Source organism: Marmota marmota, unplaced genomic scaffold (assembly GCF_001458135.2).
Source record: "Marmota marmota marmota unplaced genomic scaffold, marMar, whole genome shotgun sequence".
Lineage (NCBI taxonomy): Eukaryota > Metazoa > Chordata > Mammalia > Rodentia > Sciuridae > Marmota > Marmota marmota.
Genome location: NW_025999945.1, coordinates 8,408,316 through 8,424,349, shown reverse-complemented (window position 1 = coordinate 8,424,349; position 16,034 = coordinate 8,408,316). Strand labels below are relative to the sequence as shown.

General features: G+C 35.6%; 1 protein-coding gene and 1 non-coding gene across 2 annotated transcripts in view; one reads left to right on the top strand and one right to left on the bottom strand.

The window, feature by feature from the left end:
* Positions 1–16,034, bottom strand: part of Tnks2 (tankyrase 2) — a 72,752-nt gene that overhangs the window by 45,117 nt on the left and 11,601 nt on the right. Inside the window, exons 4-6 of the mRNA XM_048801784.1 lie at positions 15,850–16,034; positions 3,535–3,759; positions 907–1,002 (exon numbers count right to left, since the gene is read on the bottom strand). Coding sequence (XP_048657741.1) covers positions 907–1,002; positions 3,535–3,759; positions 15,850–16,034 — 506 coding nt within the window. The remainder of the gene's footprint in view (positions 1–906; positions 1,003–3,534; positions 3,760–15,849) is intronic.
* On the top strand, positions 237–311 carry Trnaa-agc. The gene has a single exon. It is a non-coding gene; the product is annotated as a tRNA-Ala (tRNA).

Sequence of the window (16,034 nt, the reverse complement as noted above, 5' to 3'; positions counted from 1 at the left end):
AGTTATGAAAGTTTACAAAAAAGACTCCATGTTATGTAATAAAGTATGACTACACCTACAAAAAATTAATATACACAGAGAAACAGAAGCCCAGAAGGAAATATTAACAAAGTTTTATCTGGGTTGGTAGATTGTTGGTGAACTTTTTCTTTTCTTCTTTTCCCCTAAAATAAGGATGTTATTTTTTTAACATAATTGACAAATGTATCCAAAACATTCAAAACCAAAATAAGGGGTTTGGGAGTGTAGCTCAGTGGTAGAGTACAGGCTTAGCAGGCATGAGGCCCTGGGTTCAAGCCCCAGCACCAAAAGGAAAATAAAACAACAACAATCAAAACAAAACAAACCTAATATAACAACATTACAAATATTACAAAAAAAATCTATTGCATCACTAACTGAACATAAATATTAAATCCTTACGAATCCAAAGAGTTTTTCAACATTGATTGTTTCTATTTGATGCTATTTTACATATACAAAAATGATTAATTATAAACTATGCTGAAAACATTTATAAAATAATACAAATGAAACTATAAAATCAACAAAGTTTAAATTAAAGTACACTCCCTCCTCCCTAAGTAATAGTTTATAAAGGGGTAGATACATTTGAAACATTCAGGGATATTTAAAAAGTATCCTGAATACCCAGTGGCAAACACACTTAATAAGATAACAATGACAAATTTTAAAATGAATTTGAAAAAAAAAAAAAAAAAGCTTTATCTTTTTTAGAGAGGAATCAAATGTCAACTTTCTAGATGAAGAAAAGAATAGCAACTGAACTGACAACTGTTTAAAAATCCTTGTTGAGATCATTAACTGCAGGAGGCAGATGGTCTACCTAGTAAGTTTGTTCTTTATAGTCTTCCTGGAATAACCAAAGAGAGTATATCGACTTACCAGTAAGCACTGCTTTTGCAGACGGGTCTGCTAAATCCAATGCTGTCCTTCCATCTGTATTTCGGATGGTTGGCTCAGCTCCATGTTGTAAGAGCACTGAAAAATAGCAACACTGCTTTAAGAAATGGCAAGTATAATTAACTTGATTTTTTTAAAAAATGTAATAGTAGTCCACTTTACATTTTGAATATAATCCTTGCTGCTCTGCCACTGCAACTTATTATTAAATATTTGAGATTGTAGATGAACAGGATATCTTTATTTATTTTTTTATGTGGTGCTGAGAATCAAACCCAGTGCCTTACCTGTGCTAGGCAAGCGCTCTACCACTGAGCCATAACCCCACCTAGACTGATTTTAATAAATAAAAACTTGATTTTAATAAATAATTTTCTTTTTTTTTTTTTTGAAGTAAATCGATTTCTTAAGAGTTCTGTTCCAGATGTTTCAAAGAAGTTTAAAAATCTTTCATATTATAGCATGGTAAATGTTATATTTTAAACTTAAGAATATATAAAACAGTCTAGTATTCAATGTGTTAAAGACACACTAAATAAGTTTCCCTTCAGTTTAATGGGAGATTTTCCTTGGCTATTTATATAGATGGTAATGAGTTGACTAATGACAGGTAAGTATATAAGGGGAAAAAGGGCAAGTTTGCTTGAAAGCTTTTCTCATTCCAATGGAGACTATTCTATCATGACATAAATTAAATGTCTAAAGCTATAGATAGTCCATAAATAAGATGTATAGGATTAAAAAAAAAAATCACATGGGTAAATTTTTTTTTTTCATATCTAAAATACTTTGTACATGTGTAAATTCTTTTAAAAAGTCATCAATAAAACCTAAAAGAGGGGCTGGGGCTGTAGTTAAGTGGTAGAGCGCCTACCTCTCACGTGTGAGGCACTGGATTCAATCCTTAGCACCATATAAAAATAAATACATTAAAAAGAAAAAAAACTCCTCAAAGATATAATCTAAGGCACATAAGAAGAGAAGCCTTATGCTATGATTCATATTGTTATTTGTTATAGGAAGATATTCCAAGACATTCTATAAATAAAGAGCTAAGAAAAAACAGACAAAACAAACAAACAAAAAAGCTCAGCTTAGCCCCTGTTCTTTGATAGGTTAATTTCCATTTCATTCTAGTCTTTAATAGTGCCATTCAATAGAAATAAAATGTGAGAATGTAAGCCACAAATGTCATTTAAAATTTTCTAGTAGTTACATTAAAAATAAATTTAAATTAATTTTAACCTAATACATTAAATATTCAATATTTATATTCATATTATGATCAATATAAAATTACTGATGAGATATTTTACATTCTTTTATTTTTTGGTACTAAGTTTTTGAAATAGTGTGTATATTTTCCTTTATAGCACACTCAATTAAGACTAGCCTCCTTTCTAAGTCCTTAGCTACTACACTGGAGAGTATGGATCCATAACCACATCTGGAAAACTCTATGTTATTGTATTTAAATTATTTATATGCCTGAGACTCCGAGGCACTAGGGATGAGTTATGTGGTACAAAGAGTAGACTGAGCAAAGGGCAAGAATAATTTAACACATAGAAAAGGAGAACTGGACAAAGGTAAGTAAGTTCTTCATTTTGCATCTTAATAAATGACCCATTTCAAACTAATGACTTTGGTGTAGTAAATGGGGATTTTGGAGGAGGAAGGCCAGTTTAATTCCAGCACAGAGCTCCTGGACTTTTCCTGGTGCTCAGACCTGCCTTTCTTTGTGTTAAAAGAGTTTTAAGTGTTCCTGTTTTGAATCAGGAAAAACAATGGAGCTAAGGTGACAATGAATCCCAAATCCCTGATTAATAAAAAATCTCAAACAGCCTTCTCATGTATCATTTTTGTTCAGGGATCAACCTGTCAGGCAAATCCTGTCTCACTTGTTAGGTTCAAATATTCTAAATAATATTTTTTCCACCAAACGCTTCTTACTTAATCTGTCATTTTTAATCTCCTGGTGTGACCTGAGGTCATTCTCTCATTTCTTACCTGGGTTATTTTCCAGTTTCCCTGATGCTGGCATTCTACCCAGCTCCCTACCAGATTACTGTTTCTAAAATATACTACTTTCGTGAAATTGTTCACCTCAATTATTTTCAATATTGCACACTACTTACTTAGCAACAGCGAGCTCCATAACCTAAAATTCAAAGCTCTTTATAAAGAAATCCCTAACCTGTGTCCCACTAGAAAGACTAGAAAGATTCCAGGAAACTGGGCTCTGAGACTTGACTCCAGTCTAGTCATAGCCCTAATCACTTTTCTTTTAACAGTCAATTTCACTTCCACTGTATCTTTAGCTGGTTGTGTATTTTATCTCCCAAGAGAATGTATGTTTCCAGAGAACAGGAACTTTGTAAACTATTCTGCAAAGAAATTTAAGCTAAGTATTATACACAAAAAGGCAATTCAGTAAACAGTTGTTAGATTAAAAATCACAAACTGTTTAGAATAAATAAATTTAAAAAATCATGAAGTGTTCTTATTTATGTTTAGTATGGCAGAATTTGATGATAGTAACAAATAATTCAATATAAACTCTTAAACAGTTAGAATTTCTGGGAAATTCTGAAAAGTAAATAGTCTTACCAATACAAACATCAATCTTTCCTTTAATTGCAGCTTCATGGAGAGGAGTATAATTCCAATTATCTCGAGCGTTTGGGTCTGCACCATGTTGCAAAAGGAGATTGACTACTTCAGCATGACCAAAAGAACATGCATTATGAAGAGGAATAAGCCCACCATCATCACGTGCTTGGACATTTGCACCATTCTGAAGCAAATATTCAACTACATCTTTCCGTCCAAAACCTAGAAGAAAACAAATTATTTTAATAAATTAGACTCAGTGAGTCCAAGTCATGCTAAAATGTTTCAGAATGGAAAATAATAGATTCAATAATCCAAGGATTAATTATTGAAAAATTGATCTAAAATATGTTAGTAACTATTCTTAATGATAAATCTAAAGGGTAGCACTGCTAAGTAGCCTGTGGTACAGCAGTAGTGCCTTAGTTGGTGCTACTATCATCTTCAGAGAAAGATTACAAAATAACTGACCAAAAGCTAAATAGCTTTATAAGGATTCAAATTGTAAATAAAGATTTCTGCATATTTAGTGTACACATATTTTCACATGTTAAAAGTGTATAACTTAAGTATATAAACCACTACATTATGAAATAGTGACAAAACTAACTCTTACTAGAATTCTTTCCCACATCTGTCTCATAAAATGTTTTTGTGGGGGACTATGAGATAGCAGTAAGACAAGATCCGCTCATAGGTTATATTTGTCTTTGTAGTAAGAAAAGGTGACACTAAAAAAAGAATCAAATCAGATGTTTTCAAAAGAGCCCTTAACCTGCCACTTGCACAACATAAGCAACTTCTTCCCAGACAGGAGTCCTCCTTTAGCTACTTAATGTTCCATAGTTTTGCTCAAAAGCCACACCCCCAACCAAATAAAAGAAGAGCATGGTAAACTCAATTTTCTTACCATTTTCATATATTAATACTTAACATCCTTTTAGTGTTAATCATGAAATGAAAAGGATCCCAGGCAGAAGTTAAAGCAGAGAGAGGTTTGTCTATGGGCTGAGGGAGAGGAAAAGAAGAATATTCTTAAATCCTCAACCCTGAATGTAGTCCTAAAATGACTAGCATGGGAATGGATGAAAAAACAATGGTATAGACTTCTTGGGTTGACAGGACATTGGTTGCAACTGAGGAGTTAAAGATGGTTAAAAAGATTAACTTTGTTTTAATCTTGTTAGGCTCTGTGCCCACAAAGATGAGTATCCTCGTATCCTTGTCCCTCCTTTTAAAAAGCTCACAATTGGGGCTGGGGTTGTGGCTCAGTGATAGAGAGCTCGCCTAGCATGTGTGAGGCACTGGGTTTGATTCTCAGGACGGCATGTAAATAAATAAAGTAAAGGTCCATTGACAACTAAAAGAGAGAGAGAGAGAGAGAAAAAAAAAAAAGCTCACAATTTAAGGGCAAGACATTACAGGTTAAGCAGGAAAAAAACAAAAAGTACCTGGGAAAGGAGGTATGAAGGAGCAAATCCTTCATAACAGTCATGGCACAGAATGCTAAAATAGGTACATGCCAATCAGAAAGAACCTTTTGTCATGCTAAGGAGGTGTATGGACTCTGTTCCATGGACTGGTGTTCTTCAGACAGAAGATTTCAATGAAATCTTATTTATAATTTCAATGCATGTTTATGTTATCTTTACTGTTAAATAGCTAATGCTGGTACTCAGCTGGTACTCATGAAGTTCAAATTAACGAAATGAATACCCTTCTTTTTCAGACTTAAAAGAAAACATCTAAATATCCCTGTTATCTTTGAGCCACCTCTTAGGAACAGTTGGAAAAACATTCCCACAACACATTAGTATTTACAAAGGCTTGTTCAGAATAGTCCACTTTGTTAAGTTGGCTTTTTTGCCTCCTTTCTTTTTAAAAGAAAGATAACCTTGGTGATTGTGTGGATAAATGGGTAAAATGCGAAGAGAAAGTAGTAGTAAGGTCTGGTCCTTAAGATTTTAGATAGCCACTGCCATAGTCCATGTGATGGATGATAAGGGTCAAAACTGACACTGATTTGTTGTCTCATTCACACTGTTCATGTAAACAGAATAGGTATATTCACATGGTTGATAAAAGGGGATACTATGAAGCCTTCTTCTCAATTCCTATTCCGAACCTCCCAGTTCCCTTCATTCTGATTTTCTTTTGCTTATATTTCCAAAATTATTTTATATATGTATAAGCAAACACCTACTAATTTTTAAAAAGATACTGTTTGCTCCTTTCTTTTAAAGAAAAATGTAGTAATATCCTAGAAATCACTACTAGTAGTACATATTCTTTATTGGAAGAATCAAAAGCTAACTAGTTCCATTCTCATGCATAATTAGGTTGTTTCCAGTCTTTTATCATTTCATACAATGTTGCTAAGAGTATCTAAAGAGAGAGAAGAGAAAATTGGTAGAACACAGTGATTTATTTGATGAAAGGAAAGAAGCTGCAGATGACTATCAGATCCATAAAATTCAGAATAAAACAGGAAGTTTTGTGGGATAATATTTGGTTTTGGAAATGCTTAAATTTGAAGCATTTGTAGGACAAATGTCTAGTAAGTAGTAAGTTCTGTGGATGCTAATTTGGAGAAACTGGTCTGAGCCTGGAGACACTTTTTGGTCATGAACATACAGACAGTATTTGAATCATACATAAATATTAATGAAGTTGACTAGAGAACACCACCTCTCCCTGTCTCTAACTAAATCATTCCTATATTCAATGTTTTAACATGTTCTAATCCCTTTCATTTTATAAAAAGTATTCTCCCTAAAGTCACTTTACCATTTCTCTGCTCCTTCACATAACCCAATCTATATTATTCCCGGCTCTATTTTCCCAAATTTGATTGGCTTTGCTTCTTCCTTACAACTTCTTTCAATAAGGTCACTTATAATCTCCACATTGCCAAATCCAAGGGACACACCTGTCTTTACTTGACTAGACATCTTTGCTGAGATGGTAGCAGTTGATCAAAAGCTTAAAAAAGATGAGGGAGTTAGCCTTGCTGGCCAACAGTAATAAAGCCAGAGTGGCTAGAGTAGAGAGAGAAAGAGATAGCATAGGAGATGAGGTTAGAAGTGATGAGGACCAGATAAGGACAACAGATTAAGAGGCTTGAAGATCACTGTAAGAATTTCATTTTTTAAACTGAGGAAAATGGAGAGTCACCACAGGGTTCTGAGCTGATAAATTACATGACATAACTTACATTACTCTGACTACTCTTGGAATAGATTGTAGAAGGTTATGGGTAAAAGCACGTGAGAGCTTACAGTGGCTTAGACCATAATCTCACGGTACTTGTCAGAATAGTGGTAAGTTTAAGACTCTGGATACTCTGGAGGTAGAGCCAGCAGTTTCCTAATGGATTAGATATGGAGTGAGAGAGAGAGAACAAGAGCCACTGAATATGAGTGAGGAGTTTTGGATGACCCCAAGGTTTTTGGCTATAGTGATGTATGGCTGCCATCAATCGAGAAAGGGGAAAGCTGGAGAAGACACACTTCACGGCAAAGGATGAAGAGTTCAAGTATTGGACATGTCATATCTTCCCCGCATCCCAGCGGGGGTGGGGTGCGGGGGTTGCTGCCTTCTCTACCCAATTTCTAAATGCCGGAATTCCTCAAGACTCAGTTATCTTTTTATACAATCTTATCTACTCCTATGACTTTAAAAACTATCTAAATATACAGCCTTCAAATTTAAATCTCTGGTCTAGATTTTTCACCTAAGTTTCAGTATGTTTACTTGACATACCTTCTTCTTGATAATTCAAATGCATCTCAAACTCCACATGTTCCCCAGCTTCTCTCCATTTCCATGGACACTGTCTGAATCCAACCAGTATTACCTCCATCCTGAACTATTCCAACTGTGTCCTAAGTAGGCCTCTCATTTCCACTTATGTCCCTAGTAATCTTTCAAAAACAGACATCAAAATACATCTCTTTTTAAAATAACTCATGATCTCCAAATGGTTGCTAAGAATAAAATTCAAACCCTTTATTGTGGCCTACAGGGTTACTTGCATAAAATAGCTTTTATCACTTCTCTAACTGAATTTCATACCATTCTTCTCTTTCCCAACTATGATCCAGCTTTCTTTTAGTTTATCAAGTGTGCTAGGGACTTGGTAAAGGCCATCTTTCTGCTTGGAATGTTCTTCCCTTGAACATATTATGCCTCACTTCTACTTATTGTCTAATCTGTTTAATGTCACTACCTTAACGAGGTCATCTCTGACCATCCTATCTAAAGCATTCCATTCTGCCCACCTACATTATTTTCTATATTAACACTGTTTATTAGTCTGTCTCCCCATCTCTTTGACTAGACTGCAAGCTCCATAAAAGCAGGGATTTGGGTCTCTGCTGTTCACAGTAGTATCACAATTTGTAAATATTTCTTACTTATCTCTTACTTCCACAAAAGAGTCATGTATCTTCTAGATCATCACTACTTCCCTGGTATGTAGTATATAATATCTGTTGACATTTGCTATATTAATAAATCAGGCTTTCAGAACAGAGAGTAAAGTAAAACTAAGAATAGCACTGTAGAAGTAAAGTCAGTTATCATTAGTCCTGACTTCAGTCTTCCTTTATCACTACCTGGGCACTGTTGATCACACTGTCCTCCCCAATTAGGTCATCCAACTACCAATTAGTTGTTAACTAATTGTCAACAATATGCCAACATGGTTCCTTACTGATTAAGATGTCTAAAGCAGTCTGGAAACTGAGAGAGGTCAGTGTTTCCAAAGTCACATCATAAGGACTATGTTAGGTGGCAATAGTTTGCTACATTAATAAGTAGAAGATGATTTTTGAATATTTAAAGCCACACTTTGGCTCTAAAGGAAATTACTTGGAGGGAGCTAGAAGGCAGCTCTTACAAATAAAAAATCTTTCACTGTTGGGATATTGGTGAAACCTTAAAGAGTTAAGATGCTTCCCATACTCTCAGGTAATCCCTTGATGAAATCTTTATTCTTATGATCTTAAAAACAGTGATTCTTGAGTGGGGGAAATAGCTTTATAGGATATATTCTGATCATGTTCTCACTGCTCAGGTAAAATGTGAACAGTTGTATCCTAAGAGTCAATGCCAATCTCCATATCCTAAGAGTCTCTTTACAAAGGAATCAGAAACCTAAAGTTGGTAGTCGTGAATGTTCAGGACACATTATAGTTTATTTTATAATTACAGAACAATATTCATTGTCACACACTGCTCTGTTTAAAAATCCTGAGGAAATCATACATCAAGTATGAATCTACTATAAAGTTCTGACAGAGAAGTGAAGGTCTATTTAGAAAGTTTATTTGATCAATAACTGTGTCACTTAATTACAGGTATTGTGTTCATTTCAGTTTTCTCAGGGACAAGGCCAATGTCTAGCAAACAGTGGGGCTTGATAAATATTTGTTTAATCTAAGCCTCATATTTTGTTGGGAATAGCAAACAAAGAACCCTCTCAGGGAATAGAGTTGATGACTTTGGACTACTAAGACAAGCAATTTATTCATTTTCTATCTTGTCAAAGTTTCTTTATTATTCAGATGTCATTAATTTCAACAATTCCAGGAACTGTCTTTGTCTTGCCAATCATGACCACTGTTAACAGTACCATATTTTGCAGCATATACTGGAAATATGCTTTCATCTAATTGGCTTCCAAAAAGCACAGAGGTAGAAGTCACTACAAAAAAAAAACCAACCTAGACTCTGAGGAAGTTTCATTTAGTACCACTTTCATCCCCGTTTTATAATCCAAAGGTAGCACAGACCACTGAAGATACAAATGGCCCAATATAAGATGATAGTTTTATCAGAGGAAAAGTTCAGAAACAAAAAGGAACAACAAATGCCATGAAACAGAAAATTTCAGAGTTCTGGGAGATGGGGAAAGTATAATTAAGAGCCTCAGTTTTGTCTTATATAGCAGGGGCTACTCAACAGATTTTTCAAAGGAATGTCATTTTACATTTCTTAATTGCTAATTACTTTAGTTTACAAAAATCCAGAAAAGCTATTTCCCACATGTATTCTGTATAATGAGGAATATAAGGGAGAGGGCTTTGCCCATCTCAACTTGGAACATATATAGTATCTGGCCAGACAAGAAGAAACTTAGAAAAGAATAATGTCATGGCACTAGGATGATGAAATTCTGACAATCTGCATTGGGGAACGCTGAAGAGTATGCCAAACTAATTATTGAAGTCAACTATCTACTCTAGATTCAAGGAGAGCTGAATAAAATGGCTTAGCTCAAGATCTTTTAAAATATTTTTTAGTTGCCAATGGACCTTTATTTAATTTATTATATGTGGTACTGAGAATCAAACCTAGTGCCTCACACACGCTAGGCAAGCACTCTACCACTGAACCACTACCCCAGCCACTTAGCTCAAGATATTGATAAGATAGCTGGAGATTTAGTGTGTCAAGAATTCTGAATTCTTAAAAAAAAAAAAAAACCAAAAAACAAACAAACCAAACCCAAAAACCAACCGACCAACCAAACAACAACAAAACACCAAATGGCATTTATAGCCTAATAAGAGATATCACAAATTTGAAAATCCATTAAGACACACAGTGATAAATTTTTCTATGTTAACATCAAACATAATGGTGAGGACTGAAACTGATATTTTCAGGGAAGCTCATTCACAGGCATCAAATCTCACTATATAATATGGTAGTTACTCATAAATTAATTGGTTTTGTAAATCCTTTGGAACCAATAGTCAATCTTGCTTTAGGGCTAAAATAATATATTTTATCTCATTGCTTTGTGATAAAATACGTTAAGATTGATTGATTATACAGTACTAAAAATTTAATAATGGTTTAGATATAGATAATTGTGTTGTCATAAGAATGAAATAAGATGATATGCAGCACTTGCACACTGTCTAGTAAGTAGGCCATGCTCAATACATGCAAAGCAATTGTTGCCATTCTTGAAAATACCATTGTTTTAAATTAAAAACTTTGATTGGCACATGATATTTGTACATATTTAGGTACAAAGTGATTTTGGGGGCTCTATTTAGATATACACGACAGGAAGAGTGTATTTTGACATATTATACATACATGGAGTATAACTTATTCTAATTAGGATACCATTCTTGTACAAGAGGTGGAGCTTCACTGGTCATATAGAGACTCTGAATTCTTTTTTTTTGATACCAGGAATTGAACTCAGGGGTGCTTACTCACACAGCCATATCTCCAGCCCTTTTTAATATTTTATTAGAGACAGGGTCTCCCTGAGTTCCTTAGGGCCTCGCTATGTTGCTGAGACTGGGTATGAACTCGAGATCCTCCTGCCTCAGCCTCCTGAGCTGCTGGGATTACAGGTGTGTGCCAACACATCTGGCTAGGATTCTGAATTCTTGAACAGACTGATCATACTTGATACTGGGATTTTCTGTTCATGATTTAATTATTTCTCACATTAAAAAATTCTGAAAATAATAATCTATAATTAAAGACACAGGCAGAGAAGATACACCATGTTCATCTCTCATAAATATGATGGTGGCCTAGTCAAAAAGGAAATGGTATTGAAGGAGTTTCAGAGGTCTTTGATAGGATCATTTGTGGGAAGGATACAAATAGCAACCCGAAAAATTTCATTCATCTTTAGCACCTTACTTGTCAAAAACTTGAAGGAACCATTCTACTTTTTTGGTTACCAGTATGATAATGACCTGTTAAGTCAAACTGCCCACTTAATGTAGAAATCCCTTCTATAACATCTCTGAAAGATGACAATCTAGCTACTGCTTGGCTATTTCCAGCCAGTTCCACAGCTGAGATGGTTAGTCTGTCTGAATCCTTGTAACATTTATCCTACTGTCCTTAGTTTTGATTGCTGTAGGCACACTAGTCATATACACTCATACATGACTGACTCTTCCACATATGTGAAGATAATAACATGGTCTAGTTTTTCATCTCTCGAATAAGTACCCCTAGTTTTCCGATCTGTTGCTTGCATATGTTCCAGAAACTCTAATTCTACTTTCCTTCTCTGAAAAAAAATTCCCTTTAGTAATCAATCTATATAACTGCATATAATATTTCAAGTTCAGTCTAAATGGATATGGAACAATAATATTACTACCAATCAAAACAAGTATTAACCAGCTGGGACTTCATGATGTGAGTTTATTTTCAACTTGTAATTCTCCCAATTACACATATCATCTTTGTGCCATACATATACTTGAATTTCTTGAACCTAATAAACATTTTTCATTACTGAATATTACTTCTGTGTATGCTTCAAAGAATATTTAAGATTCTTAAGCCATGGAGTTCTACGCCCTCACTCTGGGTTCTAAGATTCTAAGGAAGGCCATATTTCTTTTACTACAATGGGCACTAAGTGTCTTTTTTCCAAAGTTTCTGTCACTTCCTATTTTTCAGAAGTTAGAGAAGCAGTCTTTCTTACTGAAGTTTGTTTTCTTGGGGCTTACAATGTCAAGAATTTCAGATATTCTTCCTTTTAGTAGAATTAGAGCTAATGCCACCCTACCACCAACTTGCCTCTACAAGTTCTATGATGTGTCACAAAAAAATCTTTCATATCCTGTGTGTGGTTAGGGGTCAGGCAGAGGGTGGATGAAAAAGGATATATTTCCAGAATAACTTTTCTCTTAAGAAATGACTTCTTAAATCATAGTTACCTATAGATATGTAACCTAGTTCATTAGTAAAAAAAAACACACAATAATAGAACAATTTCTGTTTATATTAATTACCTTTTCCATTAACAATTTAATTCCTTAGGGTTGGAACTGATTTTGTCTTTTCATTCAAAGAAAGATTTTCTTTGAATGAAAAGACAAAACAAATTTTTTTCTAAACTGTTCTGCATTTTCTGAGGTCTGCACACATCTCATTCCTTCTCTTCCTTGTGAGGCAAACCAAAGACAAAACATGCCCCCACACCAATAAAATCTCCAAACTTTAATTGGCTAAAAAGATTTTTAAAAAGAATGACCCTCCTCCCATGTTCCTTTACAATGTGTGGAGACAAGTAACTGCTTGGTTAGGCAGTAACACAGTACCAACACCTATGTTGAGCACCCAACAGAATGCTTCCATATACATTAACATGACTGATATATCACGTTACAAAACAACTTCTGAAATGTATTCTCCAAATATTAAGAGAAAAATGAAGCTGAGTATACTTAAAGAAAATAAATGCCTCTCTTTAATCTATTTTTTTTTTAGATTGTTTACAAAGCCATCTTTAAAAAAAATTTCTTAACCTTTTGGTTTAAATGCAGGACTTAGAAAACTTTAGCTAAAATGTTATACTTCAATTTTTTTTTTTTTTTCAGAGTAGAAATTAGAAGTTTATTAAAGGACAGCAGAAAAGACTTCTCCCGGAGGAAGAAGGGGACCCAAGAGGTGGAATCCGTGGAAGTGTGATTGTTTCCTCTTTTTATAGTTCTTTTAGTGATGGAATGTAGGTTGGAAGGCCCAAGGGGTGGAACACAGGTGGGCCAAAGAAGTAATCTGGGCAGGAAGGACTTCATTAACACTTCTTTGGGATGGGCTATCTTCAAATCTGTTGGGGCTGTTCATTAATATTTCTTTGGAATAGACTTTGGGCCTAGCGCTTTTCTTGGGACTTCATTAACATTTCAAGAGTTGCTCAACTTTTCCGGAAATTCATTCTCAACATGGCCTCCATTTTAGATTTCACTCGATATTAGACAGGATTTACCTAACTACACTGACTACCTAATTTTAAATCTGGCTTCATTCCCCCCTCTAATTTTGGGAACTCCTTACTGCTGTAAGGAAAGGGGGCGAAGATCGTTCTGGATTCTTCAGGCTGAAAGGGGACGATGTTGGGCAAGCAGTTTGGAGTCCCCTTTAAAAATCGGGTCTATCGAGTGGTCCATGAAAGAAGTCCAATTGAGAAGTAATAGGCTGGAGGGCCATTTGAGTGATGGGTGGTCTATAAGAGAAACAAGAATTCATTAGTACTGGAACCAGACTGATGCAGCAATAAATGCCACAGCACAGGAAAATGCCAATGAGTATGATGCCAAAGACAGAGACTAACAATGTTTTCCACCAGGAAGTAACAGAGAACCAGGAGCTAAGATATTGTTTCCATGACAAAGTTGGTGAGGACATGGCTTCTATCTAAGCATGTAAATCTTTAAGGATATTTGTCACATTGCCAGAATTGTCAGGGATGTAAACACAACATTTAACTTTTAGGGTTATAGATGTCCTTTTTCTTAAGATACAGTTTAATAATTTAATGTCATCTGATCGTGCAAAATCTTTTTTCTAGTATGACCTCTGTGTCTAATAGAGAAACCTTTAATCTTGTTACTCAGGGCTGGATAATCATACTAGCAAACACCAAGCCTACCTGTGTAAGTTAGAAATAGCTGTAAGGCCTTAAACTAAAAACTACTCTGGCAGTTCCTTTTGATAGTTATCAGGCATTTCTGTTTGAGAATCCTTCTTTGTAGCCTCCAGTCTTACTTATTTTGGGAGGCTAACATAAAGTGGTTATACTTCAATTCTTAATCTTATAACCTAAACCTGAGAATTTGAGTAGACTGTGAGCAGTGGACCAGTTCCTCAAATATTAAGTTTTCCATTTCAATCTGAATATAAAAATCTATGTAAAAGATACATTGAAATGTTGGGAGAGAACTGAAGGTGGGACGGTGGAGGAGAAACAAGGTCAGTGAGAAGATAATACCATAACATTACACCTCTAAATATTACTATTTTCAGATTATGAACTCACTAATACACCAAATTCTTGAAAGGTAGCAACTAAGATCTTCCTTGGCTATTTTTATCTCACAGATCAAGTGAACATAATCTAAGTAATACTACCCTTTGGATTATGTACCAGTTGGTTGTAACAGTTTGCCAAATCAGTTGGTTAAATGTTGACTACATGGTCAAACAGGACAATTCAAATTAACTGAAGAAAGGCAGTAATGACCACCCAAATCTAAAGCAAAATGGCTAAAGAGGTGAGATACGACTTCAGTATTCTCGCTTTTATTTCCATTGCCCACAAGTTTTTTCTAGTTCTCACAACTATGGGTCCACCCAAGCTTTTTTCTCTTAAAAAGGCTCTGCAGTGAGAAACAGAACAAAGGTGCAATTGATCAAGAAAGCATGTTTCCTGGTAGTATTTACATTTTAAAATGGGAACAGGTTAAAGCAAACAAATCTCCAATTGGTAGAAACCATACAAGCAATGTCTAAGAACAAGGAAATCTTTCTCAAGCTCCTCCACTCATCATTCCTGCCTCCAAAGAACAAGTATACTTTAAAATGTATCTCCCAATTAAAAAAAAAAATGTTTTAAAACAATCATGATATACACCAAATAAAATACAAGGATTATCGAAGTATGAGGATTTCTCCCATTTTCAACCACTTTAAGTTAGAAATAGTCACAACCTTTCCTGAAAGTGAAAAAAGCATACAGGCTTTATGGAATTAAGGTGACTGTCCTATTCCCATTTCTGGCTCTTTCAAATACTTCAATTAAATGTAACATTCTAGTGTCATAAAATGAATCTAATAAACAGTAAGAGAAAGTAATTCAAATGCTCCAAATCTCAGAATGTGACAAAGTTAGCCCCAAGCTAAAGACCCTACACCATCTTTTCACTGTATTGCAAGGACTACCCACACCCAACCTAAATCAGATCTCAGTTCTTCCAACTTGCTTTTTTCAGTTCTAGTCTGTGTGGAAACTTGCTAATGATTAGCTACTCTGATAAACCAATTAACGCTGCTTCAATAGCGAATTAACCAACTTATAAATTACATCCTAGCACTTTACAAAGGTCTCTAGACTTTAACTCAACGTACTGATAAGAGTTAACAGTAGAGCCTGCTATAACGATAAATTTTTGAGAGTATTATTTCTTCCAAATCAGAAGGTCCATTTACTATGTTCCCCATTCTTTCTTGTGTGTTAAGGGCCTCTCAGGGTAGCAAGACCGGAAGTTGTACAGGTATTGTTGATACTGTAAAAGAAAATAAAGCCCCAAACCCCCAAACCAATCCCCCCCACACCAAAAGCCCACTTCCAGAGAGTACAGCACGCTAACCCACCCCTAATCTCCTTAATCCCCACTTAGATGGGAGTGAGATTGCCAAAACCAGCGTCCTGAGCGAAAGGTCGGGGCAGAGGAGCACGGCGTGGTTTCGGGCCTGCAAGCCCGAGGTGCACAGGTGGGCTCGGGAGCTAGGGGAGGCAGCGCTGGCCTGGGTTACCTGCAGCGAAGTGGAGCGGGGTGGACTTCCTGCCCGCCGTGTCACGGCTGTTCACCTTCTCGGGCGTCACCAGCCTCTTGACTCGCTCCACGTCCCCGTTGCGGCACGCTTCGAAAAGCTCACGGGCGGCCGGCTCCACGGCCTCGGCTATAGCGCTCGCGCAGGCCGCACCGCCGCCGGCGCAG